Source organism: Agelaius tricolor, unplaced genomic scaffold (assembly GCF_023055355.1).
Source record: "Agelaius tricolor isolate 1412-34295 unplaced genomic scaffold, bAgeTri1.0.p SCAF_18, whole genome shotgun sequence".
Taxonomy (NCBI): Eukaryota; Metazoa; Chordata; class Aves; order Passeriformes; family Icteridae; genus Agelaius; species Agelaius tricolor.
This window is the reverse complement of record NW_027269278.1, coordinates 11,103,798-11,125,654: the sequence shown is the minus strand read 5'-3', so window position 1 is coordinate 11,125,654 and position 21,857 is coordinate 11,103,798. Positions and strand designations below refer to the sequence as shown.

At 46.7% G+C, this 21,857-nt stretch overlaps 2 protein-coding genes across 2 annotated transcripts in view; one reads left to right on the top strand and one right to left on the bottom strand.

Moving 5' to 3' along the window:
• The window catches only part of COL23A1 (collagen type XXIII alpha 1 chain), a 174,892-nt gene extending 156,579 nt beyond the window's left edge, over positions 1-18,313 (top strand). The window contains exons 9-30 of the mRNA XM_071443293.1: positions 2,681-2,752; positions 4,015-4,131; positions 4,569-4,604; positions 5,109-5,135; positions 5,540-5,566; positions 6,751-6,795; positions 7,368-7,430; positions 8,672-8,716; positions 9,181-9,258; positions 9,607-9,630; positions 10,512-10,565; positions 11,282-11,326; positions 11,802-11,891; positions 12,215-12,286; positions 12,598-12,639; positions 13,492-13,518; positions 13,918-13,989; positions 14,082-14,135; positions 14,388-14,414; positions 14,882-14,935; positions 15,512-15,598; positions 16,997-18,313. Of these exons, the coding sequence (XP_071299394.1) occupies positions 2,681-2,752; positions 4,015-4,131; positions 4,569-4,604; positions 5,109-5,135; positions 5,540-5,566; positions 6,751-6,795; positions 7,368-7,430; positions 8,672-8,716; positions 9,181-9,258; positions 9,607-9,630; positions 10,512-10,565; positions 11,282-11,326; positions 11,802-11,891; positions 12,215-12,286; positions 12,598-12,639; positions 13,492-13,518; positions 13,918-13,989; positions 14,082-14,135; positions 14,388-14,414; positions 14,882-14,935; positions 15,512-15,598; positions 16,997-17,239 (1,401 nt within the window). The 3' untranslated portion in view covers positions 17,240-18,313. The remainder of the gene's footprint in view (positions 1-2,680; positions 2,753-4,014; positions 4,132-4,568; positions 4,605-5,108; positions 5,136-5,539; positions 5,567-6,750; positions 6,796-7,367; positions 7,431-8,671; positions 8,717-9,180; positions 9,259-9,606; positions 9,631-10,511; positions 10,566-11,281; positions 11,327-11,801; positions 11,892-12,214; positions 12,287-12,597; positions 12,640-13,491; positions 13,519-13,917; positions 13,990-14,081; positions 14,136-14,387; positions 14,415-14,881; positions 14,936-15,511; positions 15,599-16,996) is intronic.
• A 127-nt stretch (positions 18,314-18,440) lies between these two features.
• HNRNPAB (heterogeneous nuclear ribonucleoprotein A/B) overlaps positions 18,441-21,857 on the bottom strand; it is a 28,924-nt gene continuing 25,507 nt past the window's right edge. Inside the window, exon 9 of the mRNA XM_071443286.1 lies at positions 18,441-18,983. The gene's annotated coding sequence lies outside the window, so the exon portion shown is untranslated. The remainder of the gene's footprint in view (positions 18,984-21,857) is intronic.

Genomic DNA, 21,857 nt, shown 5'->3' with positions numbered 1-21,857 from the left:
GAATAGTCCTTGGGGTGGCTTTGGAGGGACAGTGTGTGGTGGGAGTGAGGTAATGGCAATTAGGGCTTAGCTACTGAATCTGCTCATGTCTGCACTGCTTCTCTTTGTGTAATAAACACCTGCCAGCAGCATGGACAAAATCAGAGATTATTGCATGTTGGAATGTGCCTGGTGGGAGATGCTGGAGGGGGATTTTGGAAAGCTGAGGAAGGAGATCACCTTGGCTCGGCTTCATCACTGACTGCTCCTTGTTGTAAGCAGCGTGAGGGAGGATGCTGTGCAGCCTCACCTGCTCAGGGTGGGGAATAAATGTGCACAAATGTACTGACAGAATGCATGAAAGTGTATTTACAGGGAGAAATCACTAAGAGGTCCCCTCTGCTCTTGGGAGGACAGAGAGAGTGGAAGCAGGATGCTGCTGGGGTTGGGACAGCTGTGCCCTGATACTCAGAATCACAGAATCTCAGAGTTCATGCCTGTGCTTCTCTCCCAATCAAATACATTGCTGCACCCCTGGAAAAGCCTGGATTTATGAGGCTGACTTGCTGCCTGAGCTGGCACTGGGCCAGCTGCTCTGGATTTATGACCTCAGCTGGGTGATCTTGTTCCTACTGACAGATGAGATGTTCAGACAGACGGTGGGGCTGAGGGATCCCTGCACATCTGGGCCAGAGGATGCACAGGGCCTGTGGCAGCAGCCCCAGCTTTGCTCTCCAGAGGGGGAAATGAGCTTCTCCAGTGGAGAACTGCTCTGTCTGCAGGGCCCAGGGGCACTGCCTGCCCCTGGCCAGTGCTGGTGGAGGTGGCTCCAGCACCTCCTGTACCCAGAGCTGCTGGGAGCCAAGCACTGGCGTGGCTGAAGCAGCTCTGCAGCTCAGTGCAGACACTAAGGGAGATTTTTCTCCCTTATTTTCTGCAAAATTATAACTGCTGGCCAAACTCACACTGCAGATAAAACCTCAGCACAGGAAGCATCCTGCAGAACTCTCTGTGACAGTCCACAGCCACCTATGGATACTTTTATTTTATTATTTGCTGACTTTGGAGTGTTATGTTGAAATGGCTGCATTGAGGACTCCAAAGGTGGAAATTACCAGTGTTCAAGGTTTCTGTGCTCCAATATTCCATTGCTAGATGGGGTCAGACCCAACAGCCTGTTAGCCCAGTGCCTTCCAACCCACTGCTCTGGGAACTGTGGAGCAGGAATGTGTTACTCCATCACACTTAACCCCTCTCCTGGACCCTGGATGTGTCCTGAACCAGGGATGGTGTCTCTCTATTTAATATCCCTCAGGGGTGTTCACCTCTCATGGGCCCATCTGTAACAGAAGCTGTTTAAAATTAAAAGTGTGATGGCTGGATTTAGTGGGATATGGTGTGTTTGGCCTGAGAGCAAATGCAAATTGTTATTTTCAATTCAAACAGATAGGGCTGGGCTTGTTATGTGCTTATTTGGATGATGCCCACCAGTCTGAGGGACAAGAAAAAAAATTCAGTTCCTGTTTTGCTCTGTGGGGTTTTATAAAAATCCCACTTTATGCTTTTTGTACTTTATGCACATAATGAGCCACAGAACTTGGTCCCTTCTGACTACCACAAAACCTTTTACTCTCAGTAGAGTCTTTTTGGTGGTTTCTGTAGTATTTGGAGGACCTGGCCACGTGTAAGTGTTCTGTTTCCTCATTAATTTTAATTTCTCAGTACTTCAGTGCTGTTCTTCCCAAAAGTAGCTGTGTTTAACTGAGTGTTGAGCTTAAAGCCCCTCTCTCCATCTTGAAAAAAATTCTTGGTAGGGACTAATTTATTTTCTGGGGTTTAATAGTTTTTTCTGACTTTACTTTTTCCCTCTCTCCTTGTCATGATGGTGTTAAAACATCTGTACTGGGAGGCTGGGCAGGAGGTGGCTTTGCCAGTGCACTATTCCTCCCAAAACTGAGGTTTGGGGTTATCTGTTCTTGGTGTGCAAGGTTTAAAAGCTCTTTGGCAATTTGGAAAACAGGTTTGTTCCCCAGAAACCTCCAAAAACCCTCATGGAGGCTTTGCTGTGTGTTCCCACAGGGCTTCTTGTGGCTTCACTCCACCCTCTTGATTCCCCTCTGGGGGGGTGGATGGGGGAAAGGGAGATGCACGTGGTGCCCTGAGAAAGGAAATGTCTTCCTGCTTCTCCCCAGACAGATGAGTGGAAAGGCTAAAACACAATAGCAATGACTACTGATACAGCCTAAATACATTGTTTTTGCATCATATAAATCTGGGAGATTTATCTGCAATTTGCAGGCTGGGAATACATCAGTATTCATTTGAGCCTCCGAAAACAAATACAGTATTTGGTCTCAGGGAAATGCTGGGATATATCATCCCCTATGGGGTTTACTGGAATAATACTCTTTATTCTGCAGTAGGGGAATCCTTGCTCCAGCTGCTTTGAATGTCCTATTGTGCAGTAAACTAGTGAAAAAATACTTGTTTCCCTCAGTCTGTGTCCTGTTACAAAGATCCAGTGTACCCAGAACCTTAAACCCCAGTGTTGGCTACCTAGACTATTACTTTCTAATGTACCGACTAGTTATTAAAAATAAATGTTATATATTGCTACAGCCTTTAAAACTCACTCTTCTGCTGTGCTTTCATCTTAACTACTGCTCTTTCTTCTTCTGCCTCCCACTTTCCCTGGATATAGATGGTCTTTCCCCACCTCAGTCATGGATTTCTGGCTAATGATCAGCTTGTCTTTAGCCGGCGAGTGCTCAAGGTAGACTCCAAATCTGCTGCCACTGCTTTGCTGTGATTGAGCTGCTTTTGCTTTCTCTTTCTGGCTGACTGTTGCTATTTTAAATTGCCACAACCATAGCTGTGTTTAGAGATGCTTGTTGGGAGCACGTTTAACTGAAATCCCATTAGAATTTAGGAGGCTGGCAGTGTCAGAGTAAAGGGACATAAAGCTAATGGGTTTTAGCATTTGGTTCTTTGTGAGATTTGAGAATCAAGCAGCAAAATCCTGTAAATTTGATATAAACAGTGTTGGTATTGTAAAATAAAATGCATTAAAACTAGAGTAATCTAAATCCTTGAACTCTAAATGGGACATTGTAATTAGGAAAAATTCAGTGGGAGACTCAACTTGACATAATTGGTTGCAGTGTTCAGCATTTACAATTGGGTTTTTTAAAAAAGGATGCAAGTGATTTAGGAGCCCAGATCTTGTTGAAAGGCCATGGGACTTGTGCTGCTAAGTCACTTAAGGACTTCTGAAAAATCCCACACTTGTCCCTGATTTGAGGGTGGACCACATATTAAACCCAGCCCTCGGTGGTGACTCTCCCAGATGTTGCTAAAAGATTTACGAGCCTGCCCTTCCCATTGTGCAGCCCATGGATGGGCCAGGCCGGGCCCCGGGGCTGGGCCGGGCTGAGCTGGCTGCTGGGGGGCCAGGAGATGATTCCCAGCCTGGAACCAGCCCCATGGGGTGCTCCCCTTGGGAATGGCACCCACAGACCCACGGGGACACAGCGAGTTCTGGGCACCCAAAATCCGCAGGGTGCGAGCGGCTCGGGAGGTTCGTGTGTGGCTGTGGCTGCCTGTGGAGGAAGACATTAAGCACTGCCACTTTTTTTTGTGTGGTTTTCTGGAGTGGTGCACTGAGCCATGGCAGTGTGTGCACGCTCCCTGCCAGCATGGTGTGAGCCTGGGCTGCTCTGGGTGCTGCTGGGTTGGTGGATTCCATGCAGACAGTCACTGGGTAGGGATTCAGCAGATTAAATCTTGCTGTCGAGCACAATCCTGGTTAAAGAACCAGACCCAAATGGCATAAATTGGTGAGCTCACTTTCATCTTTCCCACTGCAGTTGGGAAAGCTGAAAGTTAAACAGCTGGAAGCTGCAGTTAAATTTCTCTGGGACGGGAGAGGCCAGGGCGCTGGGGGCCCAGGGATGCAGTGCATGTGCCGTGGACACCCTGAGAGCCCCCCTTGCCAACACTGCTTCATCTCACCATGTCTGTGTGAACTTCTTCCAGGGTGATCAAGGTCGAGATGGAGCCATGGGGCCCCCTGGTCCTCCAGGACCCCCAGGTGCCCGGGGGCCTCCTGGTGACACGGGAAAGGATGGCCCAAGAGGACCCCCAGGCTCCCCTGTAAGGACGGGAGATGCGCAGCGAGCTGGTGCCAGGCAGCTCCGCCCCACGAGGGACAGCAGGGTGCAGGGTGTCCCCTTTGCCACCACAGCCACCGAGTCCAGCCTGAGCCACAGCTGGGCTCCAGAGGCTGCTCACGGAGCAAAGCCTTGGGGCGTGGGGCAGGGGAGCAGGAGGGAACCTTGTGTCTCACTTTTGGAGCAAAGAGCTGGGCCTGGGGCGTGGGATTGCAGGTGCTGGTTGTAACTCACACAGCCAGGAGATCTCTTCCCCAAATCATACCCAGCTCATTCCTGTTGCAAATCTGAAGGCCACTGGCAATTTATTCAGTAAAAAATAGGCTAAAGCATAACACGGTGGAACATTCTAATTATTGCTGAGCATTTCAGAGAATGAGAGGTAATCGTTTCAATGTTGGTGTTTTTATTTTTTTGCAGGGTTCCAAAGGCGAGCCAGGAGAGGATGGGGTCATGGTCAGTATTGCCCAGAAGCATCTCTGTGTTTGCCCCTCACTCCCACTGAACATCACCCTTCTGCTCACTGCAGCAAGGGGGTTTGTGTTGTACCTTATGGAGGACAAAAAACCCCTTATGGAATTATAGGTGCCCTAAAATGGATGTTTGTCCAGGGCTACCTGTGCCCTGGGGAGAAAAGAGGCCAGTTTTTGTATCCCCTGGGCTCTTCTGGAGGGATGTGGTGCTCCTGTATGCTGACTGCTGACCCTCTGAAGCCACCTGGCATTGTAACTCCAAATTGCTAAGGTTTACATTGGATAAAAAGGTGTTTATTATACATAAAATACATGAGCCATAAAAGGATATTATTTACTGGGAGCTCAGGGAAAAAATACAGCTCTACTTGTAAGGGAAGATGAGAAGTTGACATCTGTGTCATTTTTTTTTTGGAATTAAAATACTGTTAGAAATGTTTTTATTCTGTTGTCAAACAAGTGTATCTATCACTCTTCTATTCAACAGGGTGCCAGAGGCCCTCCAGGACCAAAGGTGGGGAATTATCTGCCTATTTTTAACATGAATTCTTGAAATAATGCTTCGTAAGAGGGGTGGGGATGAAAATAAGCATTTGGCAATGGACTTGAGCCCATTGATATATATCAGATATAAAATTCCAAGGCATTGACTGGGGTGTAAATGTTTGAATGTGTCACTTCCTCAATATCACATCCACTGCCCATGCTCAAAACTGGAAATGGGGCTGGAGGGAGCTGCAGGGGGCTGCAATCTGCTGTGCTGTGGGAATGTGCTTTCTTGCATTTGGGGAGGATGAATATGATCAGCACAAGCCAAGTATTTTAATTTTACAATCAATTTTGATTATCCACATAATTTGCCTTATTTTCTGTCATGTCCCTAAATTTTTTTCTCTTCTGTTGATGTTGCTGTTGAAGGGTGAGCCTGGTGTCCAGGGGAAAAAGGTAAAGTGGTGATTTAAAAGATTATATTTATATATTTATATTTATATATTTATATTTTTATATTTATATATTTATATATTTATATTTATATTTATATTTATATTTATATTTATATTTATATTTATATTTATATTTATTTGTTTCCCCTTTGCTTTGCTGTCTCTGCTTGGCTTGGAAAACCATTGCCAGAGACTGGTGTATGGGCTGTGGTCATGGCTGTCCCCACCAGCCCTTCCCTGTGTTCCCTCAGTTTCCCTCCCACACCATCCTGGGGCTGGGCATGGCTGTGCCTGCAGCCTGGCTTTCATTTCCACCAGAAGCCAGGAGCTGCAGCCACATCTGCCCAAGAGACAAAGAATAAAAGAGCAAATGCCAAGCAAAGCAGTAGGTCTCAGCCCTTTCTCTCCAATAATTCAATGAGCCTGGAGGATGTTCTCTGCCCAGGGAAGGGGTCTGGAATTCCTGGGATGGCCATCACCCAGCAGCACTGCAGTCCCATGGGAAATGTCCCCTGGAGGCCAGGAATGCTGCTGGGGTGTGGCATTGAAGATTGTGAGAGATTTGCATGCCCGAGCTCTCCACCCCAGTGGAGAAGTGGATAAATCACTGCCTTTAAGAGAAGTCAAAGCACTGACAGGGCCCAGCCTTTCCTCTTTTACTGATTTGGCCCAAAACAGGGGTGGCCAGGGGTGTTTTTCAGGCCAGAATTTGTTTTTAACATTTCATAACTGGCTGGTAAAACTAATCTTGTCAGCATCCATGAAGTGGCTTTACTCCAGGACAGCCACAAACACAAGCAAAACCAGAAAACCTCCTCCTGGCAGAGGGTGTTGGTGCCTTGTGATGCAGTCCATGAAACAGCTACAGGAGGTCTTTGTGACCCAAAGGGCCTTAAGGAAGTTAATGTTTAGTTTCTGTTGAAGGTGGGAGAAGATCTTTGCCAGAACCTGCTGTGAGCAAATTCTGGAAGATGCCCATCCATCCTCCCAGGAGCAGGGGAGGCAGGGCTGGGTGGGAGCAGGGCAGCACCCTGGAGCCTCCTGTGCTCCTTGCTGCTGCTCTCCCCTGCAAACCTGAGTGGGTTTTGGGTCTGTGCAACACTCAGTGAGGTCAAATGATGTGTTGGAACCTACTAAGTGTGTACAAGGCCTGTGTATTTCACTTTTTGTGTTTTGTTCCATCAGGGTGATGATGGCATCCCTGGGGAACCAGGACTGGTGGGCCCTAAGGTATGTTCTGCTCTGTGTCCCTCTAATGCATGTGCTGGGCAGCACCTTTTGCTGTCTGGTTTTTGCACCATATCACAGCTGGGGCAGGATGAGAAACATTTTTCCTGTGGTGTGGAAAAAGATCAAAAAAGTGTGAGGGTGGTGAGACCATGGCACAGGGTGCCCAGAGCAGCTGTGGCTGCCTCATCCCTGGAAGTGTCCAAGGCCAGGCTGGACAGGGCTTGGAACAATCTGGGACAGTGGAAGGTGTCCCTGCCCATGGCAGGGGTGAGACTGGATGATCTTCATGACCCCTTCCAACACAAAACATTGTGAATTTATTGTTCTATGCTGTGGTTTTGGGGCCATGGCTGAACACACCACCTACAGCCAAATTGCTGAATCTGAAAGTTTCACTTTTATCTCAAAAACTCCCCATTTGCACCTGGGCAAGGTGATGTGTTTGACAGCTGAAAGCAGAGCTCTGCTCCCTTGTATATGTAAAGTGAAGATAAATCAAGGAAATGATAACCTAAAGAAATCTTTTCTCCATCCTCCCTGTATAGCATTGGTCTAAAGGGTTTTGTTTTCAGGGAGAAAAAGGAAGCGTGGGTCCCAAGGGAGAGAATGGCACAGATGGCTTCCCAGGACTGAAGGTAAGGAAAAGCTGCAACTCTGGGCACAGCACTGCTCAGACAGAGGATTCCAGCTGAGGAGGTGTTTTGGACCTTTGCCTTCTAAAAGCCTCATAAAGTGCCAAAACTGACATTAAAAAGTGAGATTAGAAGTGTTTGAACTTTTCCTGGTGATTTGATGAAAGCTGGGTTCGAGCAGAGATCAGTATAAGAGCTTGTAAGTCATCTACTTGCACATTTTCCACTGAATTGTCTTTTTCCTCAAAAACTGTAGAATTCTGATCACATCTTGATCCCATGTTATTGATGGCTGTGGAGTTGCTTCAGAGCCCCAAGCACTTGTGAGCTGTCCTGTCCTCCTGACCTCCAAAGCTGCTGAGAGATAAAATTATCTGGGTTTGTGGGGTGGTGCTGAGAAGCCCCAGACAGCATCTGTGGGCTGCTATTTACCCCCTCAGCTGCTTTGGATTTAGTAGGATCTGGATGCACTAATACATTCTGTATTAAAGAGTTGTGATCCCTAATTGGGCAAGACAGTGTGTGTGAGGAAGAAAGTGGGCTCTGGTGAACTTCAGTAAACTTTTTTCTAGAACCACAGTAGCAGTGCTGATTGAATTGAGGTTTTTTTTCTATACATTTTTACCATTTTTTACTTTTTGGAGAGCTTTAACTTGGTTGGCAAAGGGATCAACATGGGTGTGACAAATGGGACATCTTTGAATCATGAACAGAATTTCAGGTCAATACTGTAAGAGTGGTATAACTTTTTAACCCTCCAATTAAAACAAACCAAAAAATTATGAAAATGAGGGTAAGGGGAAAAAATAAAAAAGAGGAAGAAAAAAGGAACAATTTGGCACAGAACTTTTCCTTAAACTTCCCCTTGAAAATGGTTTAAACATCTCTGCTGAAACTTTGCACATGCAAAATTCAGCCTGAAGCAAAGGGAGCCATGTGGAAGCAGCACAGAGAGATGGAGCTCAGCACAGGGAGCAGGGAGAGCAGCACAGTCCCGAGCTGGCCACTCCCCTCCCCCTGCAATGAGACCTCCTCTTACCCTTCTTGTTGTTACACCAACATTGTTTTTTGCTAAATATATTCATTCTCAGGTCAAATCTATTTTCTGCTAGGAGAAGCAGTCCCTTGTTGGTGTCATAATTTTTCTTAATCTAAAGCATATCTTTATGGGTGGGTACAGTATTTTTAGGATAAATATTTTATATTTTACTTGGTCTCATTGAAAAATGATTTTTGATTTTCAGGGTGAACCTGGTGAGAAGGGAGGAATTGGCTCCATTGGACCTCGGGTATGGATGTTCAGGATTTCATTTTGGAACAATACTTTTCTCAACCTTAGCTGTTCCCCACCACCTCTTTCTGCTTAGAATGTGGATGAATTGCTTCAGGATCTATTCAGTGTCAGAAAATAGAGATGGTGCATATTTAAACAAATGATTGTACAGGTACTAAATGCTGGCATGGGAAATCAGTCAAGTCCAATTTTCTTATACTCATGACCATTCTGTGACCCTTTTTTCTGCAAGAGGGAAGCTGGGAATGGGGTAATCAAATGAGGATTTTTATGCTCTTCTCCATTTCACAAACTGATGGCCTTTTGAGGTTTGACATTTCCAGCTGCCAGACTAAGGACTGGTCAAATCCATGGTGTTTGTAAGGTGATAACCCCCAAACGCTGCATGTCAGGTCTTTGCTTTGCTAGCAGCCACCTCTGCATGCTGTAGGATTAATCAGGATTCATCCCTGCCTGCAGGGTCCCCCTGGGCTGAAAGGGGAGCAGGGAGACACCGTCGTGATCGACTACGACGGCCGAATCCTGGACGCGCTCAAGGTGAGCCTGTGCCAAAGCTTGTGGGAAAGGACTGACATCCATGGGGACAATGTGTCCACCCTTGTCCTGTGTCTCCTCCTGAGATCTCTGTCTTGGCACACAGCTGGCTGGGAGGGAAGAAAGAGCTGATTGCCTCTGGGGGCTGAGGATATTTAGGATGCAGCAGCAAAAGCGGTGGCGGAGCTTGATGGCAGCAGTTGGGATGTGGGAGGAAGGGGGAGGACTCCCAAGCCTTAACCTGCCCAGCTGAACAGTGCCCTGACCTTTTCATTAGAAAGAAATAGGCTGAATAGAATAAATACTTAATTACAGGCATATTTGAGAACCATCCTAATTGTTTTATAACAGGCTGCAGGGATACACAAAGTGCTGGTAATTTCCGTTTGCCAGATGTCCGCGTGGCACGCAGCTTTGGGAGTGGAGTGCAGTGCTTGGAGAGGCTCCATCAAATGTCTGGAGGCTTCATCTGCTGGACCCAGACCCTGTCCCTTGTTCTGCATGCAGAGACTGCTGAGGGGCACATCACTGAACCTCACTAACTTTGCTGTTCTCCTGCTTACTCGCTGTTTGCAGTGTTTGTGCACTGACCTGTCTCAAGGACAAGGCTCTGGAAAGGCTTCCAGTGTGACTAAGTGTAACAGCATTTGAGTGTGCAGCCATGGAGAAAGGTGCTCCAGGATATGATACTGGTTTGGCTTCCATCTGAGCAAGACCACAAATTTTGCTGCTTGAAATAATTTGCAAGTTGGAAAATATTTGTTCATCTCAAGGTGGTTTGTGGTCTTTGCATCCAGCAGTGCCCAGGAAAAATAACTTCTTTAAGTGTGCAAGGTTTTCCTGTTGTTAGTGCTCACACAAACTCCTTTTTTCCCCTCTTTAATTGCAACTCCCTGGCTGGCTGACACTGTTTTCAGCCCGATGCTGCTTCCCAGGCTGGCTGGAGTGGGCAGGATGCAAAAACAGACCATCAGACTGGGGTCCCACCTCCAGCTAAAGGCATTTTGCCTCTTAGCCCATGTCTTTGCAGCTGTACACCTGGCTGGCTCCCACTGTGTTGTGTTCTGCATGAACAGCCCCATGGCAGAGGAACCTTGGGCACTCCGTGGCAGCTGAGCTCATCTCAGTTCTCAGGCCATCCCACTCACCTGAGTGTCTCTGGCAGATCATGGCTGGGAGTGCTCATCCCCACAGCATGAGGACAACATGCCATGTCCATGCCAGTCATCACCAAACATCTTTTGTTTGTGTTTCAGGGTCCACCAGGTCCCCCAGGGCCACCGGGTCCCCAAGGCACTCCAGGTCCCAAGGTGAGCCTGACCTCTACCAAGCTACACAGTCCTTAGCAGCTCTCCATGAGGAGTCTCCCAAGCCAAAATCAGGCAGTTGAAGCTGCCTGCAGAGGAGTTTGAGGCTGTGTGTGCTATTTAGCCCTTTCTCTGGCTGAAAAAGCAGTGGCTTTCACACAAAAGCCAAAATTTTGTTGACGTGTCTCTGTCCTTCTTCCAGAGGATGGTGTCCCAGAAACAAGTCCAGTCCCAGTTCCACACCTGACATACAAAATCCCAGCTCCCCTGAGACTGCCTCATTTGTCTGTGGCAGGAGGCAGAAGTGGGAGAAGCAGTTGTGAGAGGGGCTGGCAGTCCCATGGCTGTGCTGAGCCACCCTCCCCGTGTGCTCTTTGCTGTCCCAGGCCTGTGTCCCAGGCCCTGCTCTCCTCCTGCTTCACAAGCAAGAGTCTGTAACCTGCAGCCAGCTGCTTCTTCAAAAGAGGAATGTAATTTGTAGAAAAGTATCTCTTGAAAGAGTAGGGTGGGACAGGATTTTGGTGCCTTTTGAGGTCTCTGTGCCAATATCCAGATCATGCTGGTGGGTCACTGGCACCTCCTTGGTCCTAAGCCTGGCAGTGGCAAACCCATAACCACAACAGTTGTATGTGAATAACTCATTTCCTTGCACAATGCTTTCCCAGGATGAATCCTTAATTTAATTTACCATGGACTCCCCTTTCTTTGTCTCCCTCCAGGGAGAGCTGGGCTTGCCAGGTCCACCTGGAGCGGATGGTGAAAAGGTGAGTGAGGCACGGCTGGATCGAGCGAGGCCTTGCCAGGAGCCAAATGAAAGGGAAGTTTCCTGTGTGTCTGAAAAGCAAATCCAGCATGCCAGGAGTGAGCTCTGCTGGAGAGGGGCAGCTGTGACTCCCTGAACTGATGGCCCTGTGCCTGCAGCCCCTGCTCTGCTCTGAGCGTGCTGATGCTGCTGTGGCCGTGTCTGCTGAGCTAAAGGGGCTCCTTTCACAAGCAGCTCATCAGATGCTGTCTCAAATCTTTTTGTAAACCTTCCCAACCCCAAATGGCTGGAATCCCTCCTGCAGCCCAGCCAAATTCTGCTGCACCCTCAAAATTGGCATCTGTGAGGTTGAATGTTAAAACATGTTCTAGTGAGCTCGCGATGCGGAGGGAAACAGCAGAGAGGCAGAAGTGGCTGCTGTGAGGGGTTATTTTAAGAGTTTTCTCCTAAACATGTTGTATTTTCTCAACTTGCAGGGTCCCAAAGGAGCAAAGGGTGACCAGGGCAGCATGGGGGCCACGGGGCAGAAAGGAGAGACAGGAGAAATGGGCTCGGCAGGTCCCCCGGTAGGTGCCTTTGGGGTCCCTGCCCCTCTGCCCTCGGTTCTTTGTTGCACTCATTTCTGCAAATGCTCTGAATGGGGCTGGGCTGGCTGATTTAAGCAATGACCTCTCCACACCACCTTACTGTGGAGCTTTGAATTCCCATTTCTAATCAGCCTATTCAGAATGTATCAAGGAAGAGAAAATATTTCTTCAACGTCGCCCAGAGATGACCACGAGCTTTGCCTGAGCCAAGGCTGGTGTTCAGAGGGAGACAAACCTATTTGTCTCTCATTTTTGCTTTCCTGGAAGATGCACCACATCAGTGTCACATTTTTATCTTTCAGGGAGCAGAAGGGCCAAAAGGAGACAAAGGAGAAAAAGGAGACACTGGGTCACCATGTCTGCAGAATAATCATGTAAGATCTTGGCAACATAAAGTCTCTTCTATGACACAGGACCAGGCAAAGTTGGGGGTGCAGGACACCCCCACCAGTCCCATATCCATCAGCAAAACCCAAGTTTTCTACAAGTGTCTAAATGGGGTTTATTCCTTAGGGAAGAGCAGTTCACACACTTAGCTCTGCAAAGTTATTTAGATTTTGTATTGGTGGCTGAGATATTGGATGCTGCTGTTGCAATTAATTGGGCATTAAATGGTGATTCTGGGCTTTGTGAGGTTTCCACTCATGACAGCCTTGTTAATGTGCTGTTTAATTCCCTTCTGCAGATCATCCCTGAGCCTGGACCCCCTGGATTACCTGGCCCTATGGTAGGACTCTAAAGTGCTTCCTGCAGGTTTATTATTGTATATGATAAAGGACAAGGGTGGTTTGTTCTGTTTAATCATTGTGGGCTGTCTTAAATCTGGGAAAAAAAATCAGGGAGGTGCTGATCTGTCTTTGGAGAAACTAAAGCACCCAATTTAGGAGAGTCCATCAGAGTTTATGGCTCATTTTGCAAAAATCCAAGCTGTTCCTTGGGAGAAAAGATAAAATCTTGTGGGATGGAAAATCTGTTTCCCACCATGACAGTGTCTATATTCCCCTAAATTCACCCAAGTCATGAAGTTTTCTGCCATCAGCTGCACTGGGAGAGGATACAGGTGGTGATGAACACACAGAGCATTTCTGAGGGAGACATCAAAGGGGTTTGGTGCCTACAGTGCTCCAAGAGGAGCTGTCAAGGACATTGGGAAGGCTGGGATGTCTTTGCTGGATGCAAGATTCACCTTGAGAGACCATGGTTCAAAAGCAGTGGCATTTCAGGTGGCATTCACAGCCTGGGGGGTATCCCAGCCCTGCCCGGGTGTGGAGGGCTGTGGTGGCACCATGACACCCCCAGAGCTTCCTCTCACTTCCTTCAGCAAAGCTTCTGGGGGCTCCCACTCCCCAGAGCTTGTGTTGCAGAGCTTTATTGTCCTATGTTACACAAAATGCTCCTTCTCAATTCCCCTGCCCTCTGATCTGATACTGGAGAACAAAATAAACTGCCACCTGTCTTGAAAATAAGTATTTGGCCATTGTCAGCCTGTAATTTGAGCAAGAAATGGTTTGGGAAGGAAGGTTTAGAGTATGTTTTTAAATTCTGGGTTTTTTCAAATGCACCACTGTCTTTCCCACAGGGTCCTCCAGGAATCCAGGGGCCTAAAGTAAGTCAATAAATTAAATGTCACCCAGTTTCCCAGCTGCTAGTGCATTATTTACAGGCTCACAAAGGCCTGTCAGCTCTGGAGACTGAGCTTTTTTGTCCCTGTTGTCACAACACATCCCTTGGTTACTGTTCAGCAGTTGGCATTTTGGAAAACAAGCCATTTTTCCTTCCAAGCATTTACAATCCAAACCCCTCCTCCAGCACAGAGTCCTGAGGGCTGCTGAGAGCCAGGGTTTCCAAACCAAAAGGCTTAAAACCTGTATTTTCAGCTATTTTCTTGGATGATGTGTTCAAGAGCAAAACATCATCAGCAGTGTGGGTGTGAGACCCCAGGGAAGGGGCAGGAGGTGGGGGCGCACGGGGGCTCATCCTTGGCTGATCCATTTCATTCCTGCAGGGTCTGGATGGTGCCAAGGGAGAGAAAGGTGACAGTGGGGAGAAGGGGGACCAAGGTGACACCGGACCTGCTGTGAGTTGTTCTCCCAAATCTCATTTCTGGCTGTTGACAGAAACCTGTCTCACGGGAAACAATCCCAATGCTTTGTTTCTTTTTCATTTAAGGGTCTCCCTGGTGCTCCAGGGCTCATTGGTTTACCTGGTACCAAAGGAGAAAAGGTAATTACAGGTGTGGGAGAGGAGCAGGGACATTGGGCTGCAATCCTAAAACAGGGGTGTAAAATCCTGCTGTGGGGAGTCCAGCCAGAGCTGCAGAGCTGGAGCAGCCCTGCCCTGGTGGGTGGCAAAGGAGCAGCCTCCAGTCCTGGGTGAGCCCTGCCCTCACTACCATGTTAAACCAACTGGATCTAAGTTTGTCTGCAGCACCAAGCTCAACACAGCACATCCTAATTGTCATTTTTACATCTGCAGGGAAAGCCAGGGGAGCCAGGATTGGATGTGAGTATGAAAACCATTATTTGTGGCAGAAACACAAGTAACACACACCTACCTTGAGATTGTTGGGAAAATATGTAGCTAGCACTGTATACACAATGGCCATGGAATGATGGCTATAGAAAGGGCTGAATTCGTCCCATTGCTGGGCTGCTTCCACTGCACAGTGGAACTGCTCACCTAAAGGTGCTGCCAGGGCTTCCCTTTCCAACTGAGAATATTTGTATGGGATTCAGTGACATGAAAATTTCTAATAGCTGTAATGTTACTGGAGTGTGGTGAAGCACTCCATTTTTCTGAGAAATTGCTGACATACAAATCAACAGGGAGAAAATGTCATTCTTCACCATGGCAGGACAGGCTCTTGGCTGGAGTTGGCTCGTGTTGAACTGAGCCATTCACACATTCACACACTAAACTTAAAAAGTCTTTTTTTTTTTCTTTTTCCCACCTAAAAATTGTGGTGACAGGGTTTCCCTGGTCTCAGAGGAGAGAAAGGAGAGAGAAGTGAAAGAGGCGAGAAGGTGAGTGGGCTATGGCTGTGCTGGTGCTGTGGGGCAGGACAGGCTGCTCTTCTTGCCCTGGGAGCCACTGCAGCCCAAGGAATTGCAATTTCCCAGCACAGGGCAGGACAGGCAGTTAATTCCTACCCACTTGGAAGGGATTTCAGGCCCAGCCTGACCATTGTGGGGAAATGGAGCAGCCTGGCAGCTCCAGGCTGCACAGAATCACTGGTCTTGGTTTATAGACCTTGAAAATGGATCCAAGTCAAAGGTTTTGTTACAGGGACCTTTAAACAAAGGGGTACCCAGGTGGAGCCAGGAGCCCAGCTGAGCTGGAAGCTGCTGCTCCCATTTGCTGTCAGATTCCAACCTGGGCTCCAGCAGAAACTGCTCATTTTAGTCAATCTGTTATAAAATTATCTATTGCAATATTCCCACCCAGCTTTAACTGAAGATTTTCACAGTGATTTCACTGCTCAGCTGCACTCACACCAGAGCTGTGTCCTTACTCTGGGTGAGGACTGGGACTCTGTGAGTGCTGTGAGACATGAACCAAAGGTGTTTCTTCCTCCTGATTCCTTCCTGTTGTGCTGACAGGGTGAACGAGGAATACCAGGGAGAAAAGGGGCCAAAGGACAGAAGGGGGAGCCAGGCCCCCCTGGCCTGGACCAGCCTTGTCCTGTGGTAAGTCTTTCATTTCACTCATCCTAAGCACAGGCTGAGGGGCTGAAAAGGAGACACAGCTTTGCAGCCAGGGAGGATTTGGGAGTCCTCTCTTTTGCAGTAAATCAGAGCAGATGGTTATTGTTTTCTCACTTTTCTTAATGGTTTATCTGCACTGCTGGAAGCTCACTGCTCACTGTAAGGGCTCCTCACTGGCCAGATGGGAGCAAGCCACAGCAGTAAAAATAAAGCATCTTTGTGTGAAGACCTTCTTATTGTAGTCAGGAACAATGGACCTCAGTAGGGCTCTTCAGGAGATAGTGTGATGCTGCTGGCTTGGCTTCTGAGCATGTTTGAAATCAGGGAGTAACTGGGTGCAGGGGATGGGAGCTGATCTGAACACAAGGCCAGCTCCATCCTCATCCCTGCAAACCCAGTGAGGGATGAGCCAGGGGAAGCACGTGGGGGTCGATAGCATCACAGCTCTGCCAAGCACAAGTGATGCATGAGCTGGAGCTCCCCAGGGCTGCCAGGAGGTGCCTCTGGGAGAAGAAACATCCCCTGGTTTGTGTGCCTGTGGCTCAGAGCTGTCCCTTCCCAGACACACCCTGGGCCACCACCCTGCAGCACGCAGCCACTGGGCTTTCCTGGAAACCTCCTGGCTGTTCGAGCCTGGGGAAGCTGCATCTCCCAGGTCCACTTCCAGAACCTCTCATTCATTAGATAGAGCCCACAAAAAAAAAAAAAATCTAGAATGGTTTATAAGAAGTTATTTGACCTGGTAAAATTTACCTCCTTTTCACTACCGTTTCTCATATAATTACTAAAGCTAGAGAGGTCCTCTCCCTGAAGTGCTTTGAAAGTGCAGGATGAGAAGTGTCCAATATGGAACTGAAACTGCTTAAATGTAGCTGTTTAGAACTTAGTCCAGAAGCACCTTATTAAGAGTGCCAGCTGCTTGCTCCATGACAATTCAAAAACTCATTTCTTCTCTGAAAATGTGATTTTTCCTCACTCTCTGAGCACAGCCATGGCAGCCAAGGCTGTTGTGTAGCTCCACTACACCAGCAATAAGCTCCTTTAGTCAATATGCTTTATTTTGCCTGGAGATGGAATGTGAACTGCAATTAATTTTTTCCTCTCTCGACATGTTGGGTGATTTACCCTTTATCTCTTTAATTGCACTTTTACAAATGTGAATCTCTGGTTTGTGTACAGAGGATCTTTCCCAGGTGACAGACTCTGCATGTCATGTGAATTCCCTACCATAGAACCACTCTGCTGTCTTGCTGTGTCATCAGAAATGGAGCTGTGAAGCTCTAAACCCATCCTCCTCCCCCTGTGCTGAAACATGGGTGTCTGTCTGTGTAACTCCTGTGTCCTTTGTCATTCTCAACAAGCAGTTATTTTTCCAAACAGGGAGATCATAGCATTGCAGGCAGCAAAAGGGACCCAGGTTTGCCAGGCCTGGATGGGCTGAGCCTGCCCTGCCCTTTGGTACAGTATCTGCTGTGTCTTGCATGGTTTGTGTGTGTTCCTGCTGTGTCCCCAGGAGCAAACCCCTCCAGGGAGAGGAAGGACACAGGGCACCAAAGCTGGAATGTTTCACTCTGGCATTTGGGGAAGGATGCCAATGTGTGCTGCCTTCTTCTCCCCAGTTAAAATGACTTTACATAAGGAGTGTAAATCATGGGAGATCACACAGGGGATGCCAGTCCCTTTATGGTAACAGATGCTCAAAGTTAGATGCTTTCAAGCTTTTTTTAGATGCTCAAACTCTGGTAACAGATGCTCAAAGTTTCTCTCAGTACCTGTGGCCCAGTTTGGTTCCCTCATGCCTGTGCTGCTGCAGCCCTGAGTCCCATCCCCAGCTGGGTTTGAAAAGCTTTCCCCAAACAGCAGCAGCCTGTCCTGCAGAGCGGGGCCACGGGCACCCTGGGCACCAGAAGGGTTCTGCTGTGCCAGCACAGAGCTCTGCCCAGAGCTCAGGTTGGCTCCAGTGCTTATGCAGGAAGGTTTGTGCTCTGCTCCCCAAAAGGGCTCTGCACCACTAGCTAAGAGAGGTCATTGTTTTATTTTCATTTTTTCAACCATAGAAAATGCTGCGTGTTAGATGATTTGCAGTTGTCCTCGGAGAAACAAAAGGGCAGTAAGCTGTTTCTCTTTCAAAAAGTTAAATTACTTTCAGATGTGTCCAAGAAACCAATTCCTAACAGCAGGCCTGCTCTAACTTCTTACTTACTCCCCAGAGATGTTCTATTTCCCAAGCATCTCCCATCTTAACCACACAGGAAACACAGGACCCATCTCTGCTGAAGGCATTGTAAACTGCAGTAGGTGATCCCTCCAATTAACTACAACATGCCCACTCAGTAAAGCACTTGTGCATCTTCCTGCTTACTTGCAGGTTGCTTGAAATGTTGATTTTGTTCTGCAGCCCAGGGTGCAGAGGAGGCTTGCTGGGCTTTCAGTCCAGCAGCTTCAGCATGAGCCCCACACACAGCCATGAAGAGTCATTTTGGAGACACTCAAGTGAAAGGTGGTAGAAAGTTGTGGAGTTTTATGATGGCCAAAATAAGTATTCTGAGTGCATAAGAAGGAGAAATAGCTCAGGGCAGAGATAAACCCCCTGACCATCAGTGTTAGGGTGCACCTTAACAGTAGGTCAGCATGTTTTAGGTCAAACAACCACCCTGCACCTTGTCCCCTGTACCCATCACACCAGACAACTCTGGCAAATGTACAGGTTTAACCCTTTTTTCTAATAGCTTTTGACCAAAATATTGACTGTGTCTGCAGAAAAAGTGTGTGTTTCCTAACTAAGGAAAGCATGACTGCTTACACTCTGAGTAGCTGGAGAGGGTTACCTTACTTCACTGCATCTGTTTTATTGGGCATAGGCTATTTTACATATAAAATCAATACAGAATACAAAAAAATGTGATGACTAACATTTACAGTAAAAAATGTAAAATTGCATTTTGACCTGTATTCGCACTAGCAGGTCTCTGCTGCATCCACATCCTCCCAGCCCCAGTGAGTCTGGAGGTGGCTCTGAGGGAAGGGGTCAGTGCCTGGGTGCTCTCTGTGGCTCTACATGCAGAAATTCATGTAATTGGAGATCCAAGAGCCTTAAACAAATCCAGCATCAGGAAAGGCAGCTGAAGTCAGCTATTTCTTCTGAGGTGTCTGGAGAGAGCTGGTCACACATAGCTCATTCCTCTTCTAAGGGCTCCTTCCTTTCCAGTGTTCTCCTCCTGGAGTCAGAGCTCTTCTGGCTTTCTGGTTTTTGTATGGTTCTTGTATCTCCAGTGGAACAAGACAAATATTTTCACTTCCTTTGCATAGTCCACAACTCATCCTATTCTCAGTTCAGCAACTCAAGATTCCTTAAAGAAACTAAGTACTGCAGGATCAAATTTAACACAATTAGGATACCACCTAGGAAAAAAATACCTACATCACCTCCCCCAAACAGAAAAGCACATTTTAACAAAAAATACATTCCCACATCATGCTTTCCATATATATGTCTGATTGCAAAATACACTACCTTATAAAGCAGATTATGAAGTTAATGAACTGTGATTTCAAATCTTTCTATTTGTACAAGTTTTCTTTGTTTAAAGGAAAAAAAGTGTAGATTTCCAATTTTTATTTTTTTTCCCCCTGAGGTGTATTTAATTTTGTGTTGTGCGTGACATATGGATTACATTGCCTGCATATTCATTTTTGTGCATATTCAGTAAATGGGTTTTGCATGGTAATTAACAGTGCTGCTAAGCCTTTCATTGTCACCAATGAGCTTCAGGTTTTTGGGTCTGACACCTGAGTCACTATCAGGAAAACTGAATCTGTAAATTGAATTTTGCAGGGACCAGACGGACTGCCAGTAGCAGGATGTTGGCATAAGGTACAGTAACATTAATAATTGTTTATTCTTGAACAGGTCCTGAGTGATTTTGCTCCCTGCATGGTGATTGTTTGCACTGCTGCACGTGCTTCAAGCAGCAGCTCACAGGCCTGGCAGACATGGCATTATGCCTTGGGAGAGCAGAATTCCAGCAGCTTCAGGTCTTGTTCCCCCCAGCTCTAGACTGGTGCTGGGAACACCAAAAACTTGCTAAGCATGACAAATCATTAACTCTGTCACCAGAATGCCTTTTTACAGGCTTGCTCCGGCTTTTATCATGGCCAAGGAGGCTCAGGAGCCGCCCATGGAAAGGCTGCACCAGGTGCTCCTGTGCCTTTCTCAGTCCATACCCTCCCAGCTGAGAAGTTAACAGTCTCTTTGTGGCACAGTTCCAAACATTTATTTTCTAACAAAGACTCTTCTGCCACTAATTGTAACTCACAAGCACTGCTTCAGTGCTCTGATCAGCACCCTGGGTGCAGTGCTCAGGTAATCTGCAGCATCTCCTGCACCCAGAGCAGCCAAGGGCTGGGAGTGCTGCTGGCAGCCTGGGAGCATGAGGAGAGATGTGTCCTCCTGTAAAATGAGGATTTGATCCAGACTTGGAGGAGAATCCTCATTCTCCAACAAGAGAATCACCCTGAAGCTGAGTGGAATTACAAACCCAGCTGTAACATGTGGTATGTGGACACAGCTGGAGTTAACAGCATGTCACTAACTGAATGCAAACCCTCAGTTAGAATGCGAGCACATTCTTGGTATATCAAAGGTTTTAACTGTTTGTAATTTGTTTGGATGTACTGTTAATAATAAAGAAATCTGAATGCCAATCCTTATAGTAACAGTAAAGTTAATAAGTGTAATGAATGGAGCATTTCTCTGATTAAAATGTTTGTTTGTGTGTTCTTTTTCAGTGATCTCTAAGCATGAAGCACAATATGTAAATAATGTGATATATTTTGACCTTTTTAATTTTTGTATAAAAAAAGGAAAAAAAAACTTTTGACAGTAATATATTGACCTTTTTTTATACTGGATTCTGACATTTATGGACTTGGAAAATAATGTAAAGCTCCCAAACCCATACCACTGCATGGTAACACCAGGATTTGCTAAAGGTACTAAAGCTGAGGATGAAGTGTTCCCTGCTCATGCTGCAGTGTGAACTAACAGTACTGAGCCAGCCTCGTGTGCCTTACTGCATGAAGGAGGGAAAATCCCTGCCCTCATTTGGCTCTCAACTTCATGTTTGCATTGTACATGCACATTAAAAGGGTGAAAAAACCTGGCTGAAAACAGAGAAAAGAAGGATGCAGCCCTAAAAATGAAAGAAGCTGCCGTTTACTGTCTGGTCAAGCAGGAGAAGGATTTGCAACCTGCAGAGGAAACAAAGCCAAGCTCCATCCATTACTACCTGCTGTGGGTGTGATGGAAACAGCAATTCTGGGGCTAAACTGAACAACTGTGACTGCCTGTGGTTAATTCCTCTACAATCAAGAGAAACCTTTTTCCTCAAGAGGAAGCACCTCTGGGTCCTGTTCTGGGGTCTGAGCATGAAGATGTGCCAGCATTTTGTTAGTGGGGAACACAAATTCCCCAGGAAGCCTCTGCTGCAGAATTTCAAACCAGAAAAACCTGGCAATGCTTTCAGTGCAGGGAGCTGCAGGACAGGGAAGGCTCTGCTCAAGTCCCTTCTTAAACAACAGAGCACATAATGTTGCTCTTGGGGCTCCCAGAAATTGGGAGTTTGGAGTATTTAATTGACTTGGTTTGTGGGGTTCATTTGCTTTTTATTTCTTCTTGGTTTACATGGTTTTAACTGTAAACTAACTCTGCACTCTCCTCTTGTTGTCTTATTTTTCTTCACCTTTTCAATATATTTTGTTAAATTATCTCTTCTCAGGCACATCCCATGCAGAGCAGGGTATGGATAAAAATCATTATTATTTTGATATCTGCATATGCCACTGTGGGATCAATTAAAATTGCAAACTATTCCACAGTTCAACATTTTTGAGATTGTTGAAAAAACAGCAATTGTGCAGCAGAGAGCCATAAAAAAAACATTTCAAAGAGGAAGAAGATGGCTTACAGCCGAGTGTGTTCAGCTTACAATGAAGATCAAGAAGCAAGCAGATTCCTTTACAGGGAGGAGATATTTTGTATTAACGAGTTTTTAAACTGCACAGAGAAAGATACAAATACTCGTCCAATGGGTAGAAGTTGAAGCCACACAAATTCAAAACAGTAAGCTGTGGATTTTTATTGGTAAAACTGGTTAATCCTAACCAGATCAGTGATATAATTGCTATCACCCTTATGCTCTTTTGATTTAACAGATCATGTCTGGAGGAAATGCTTTGCTCA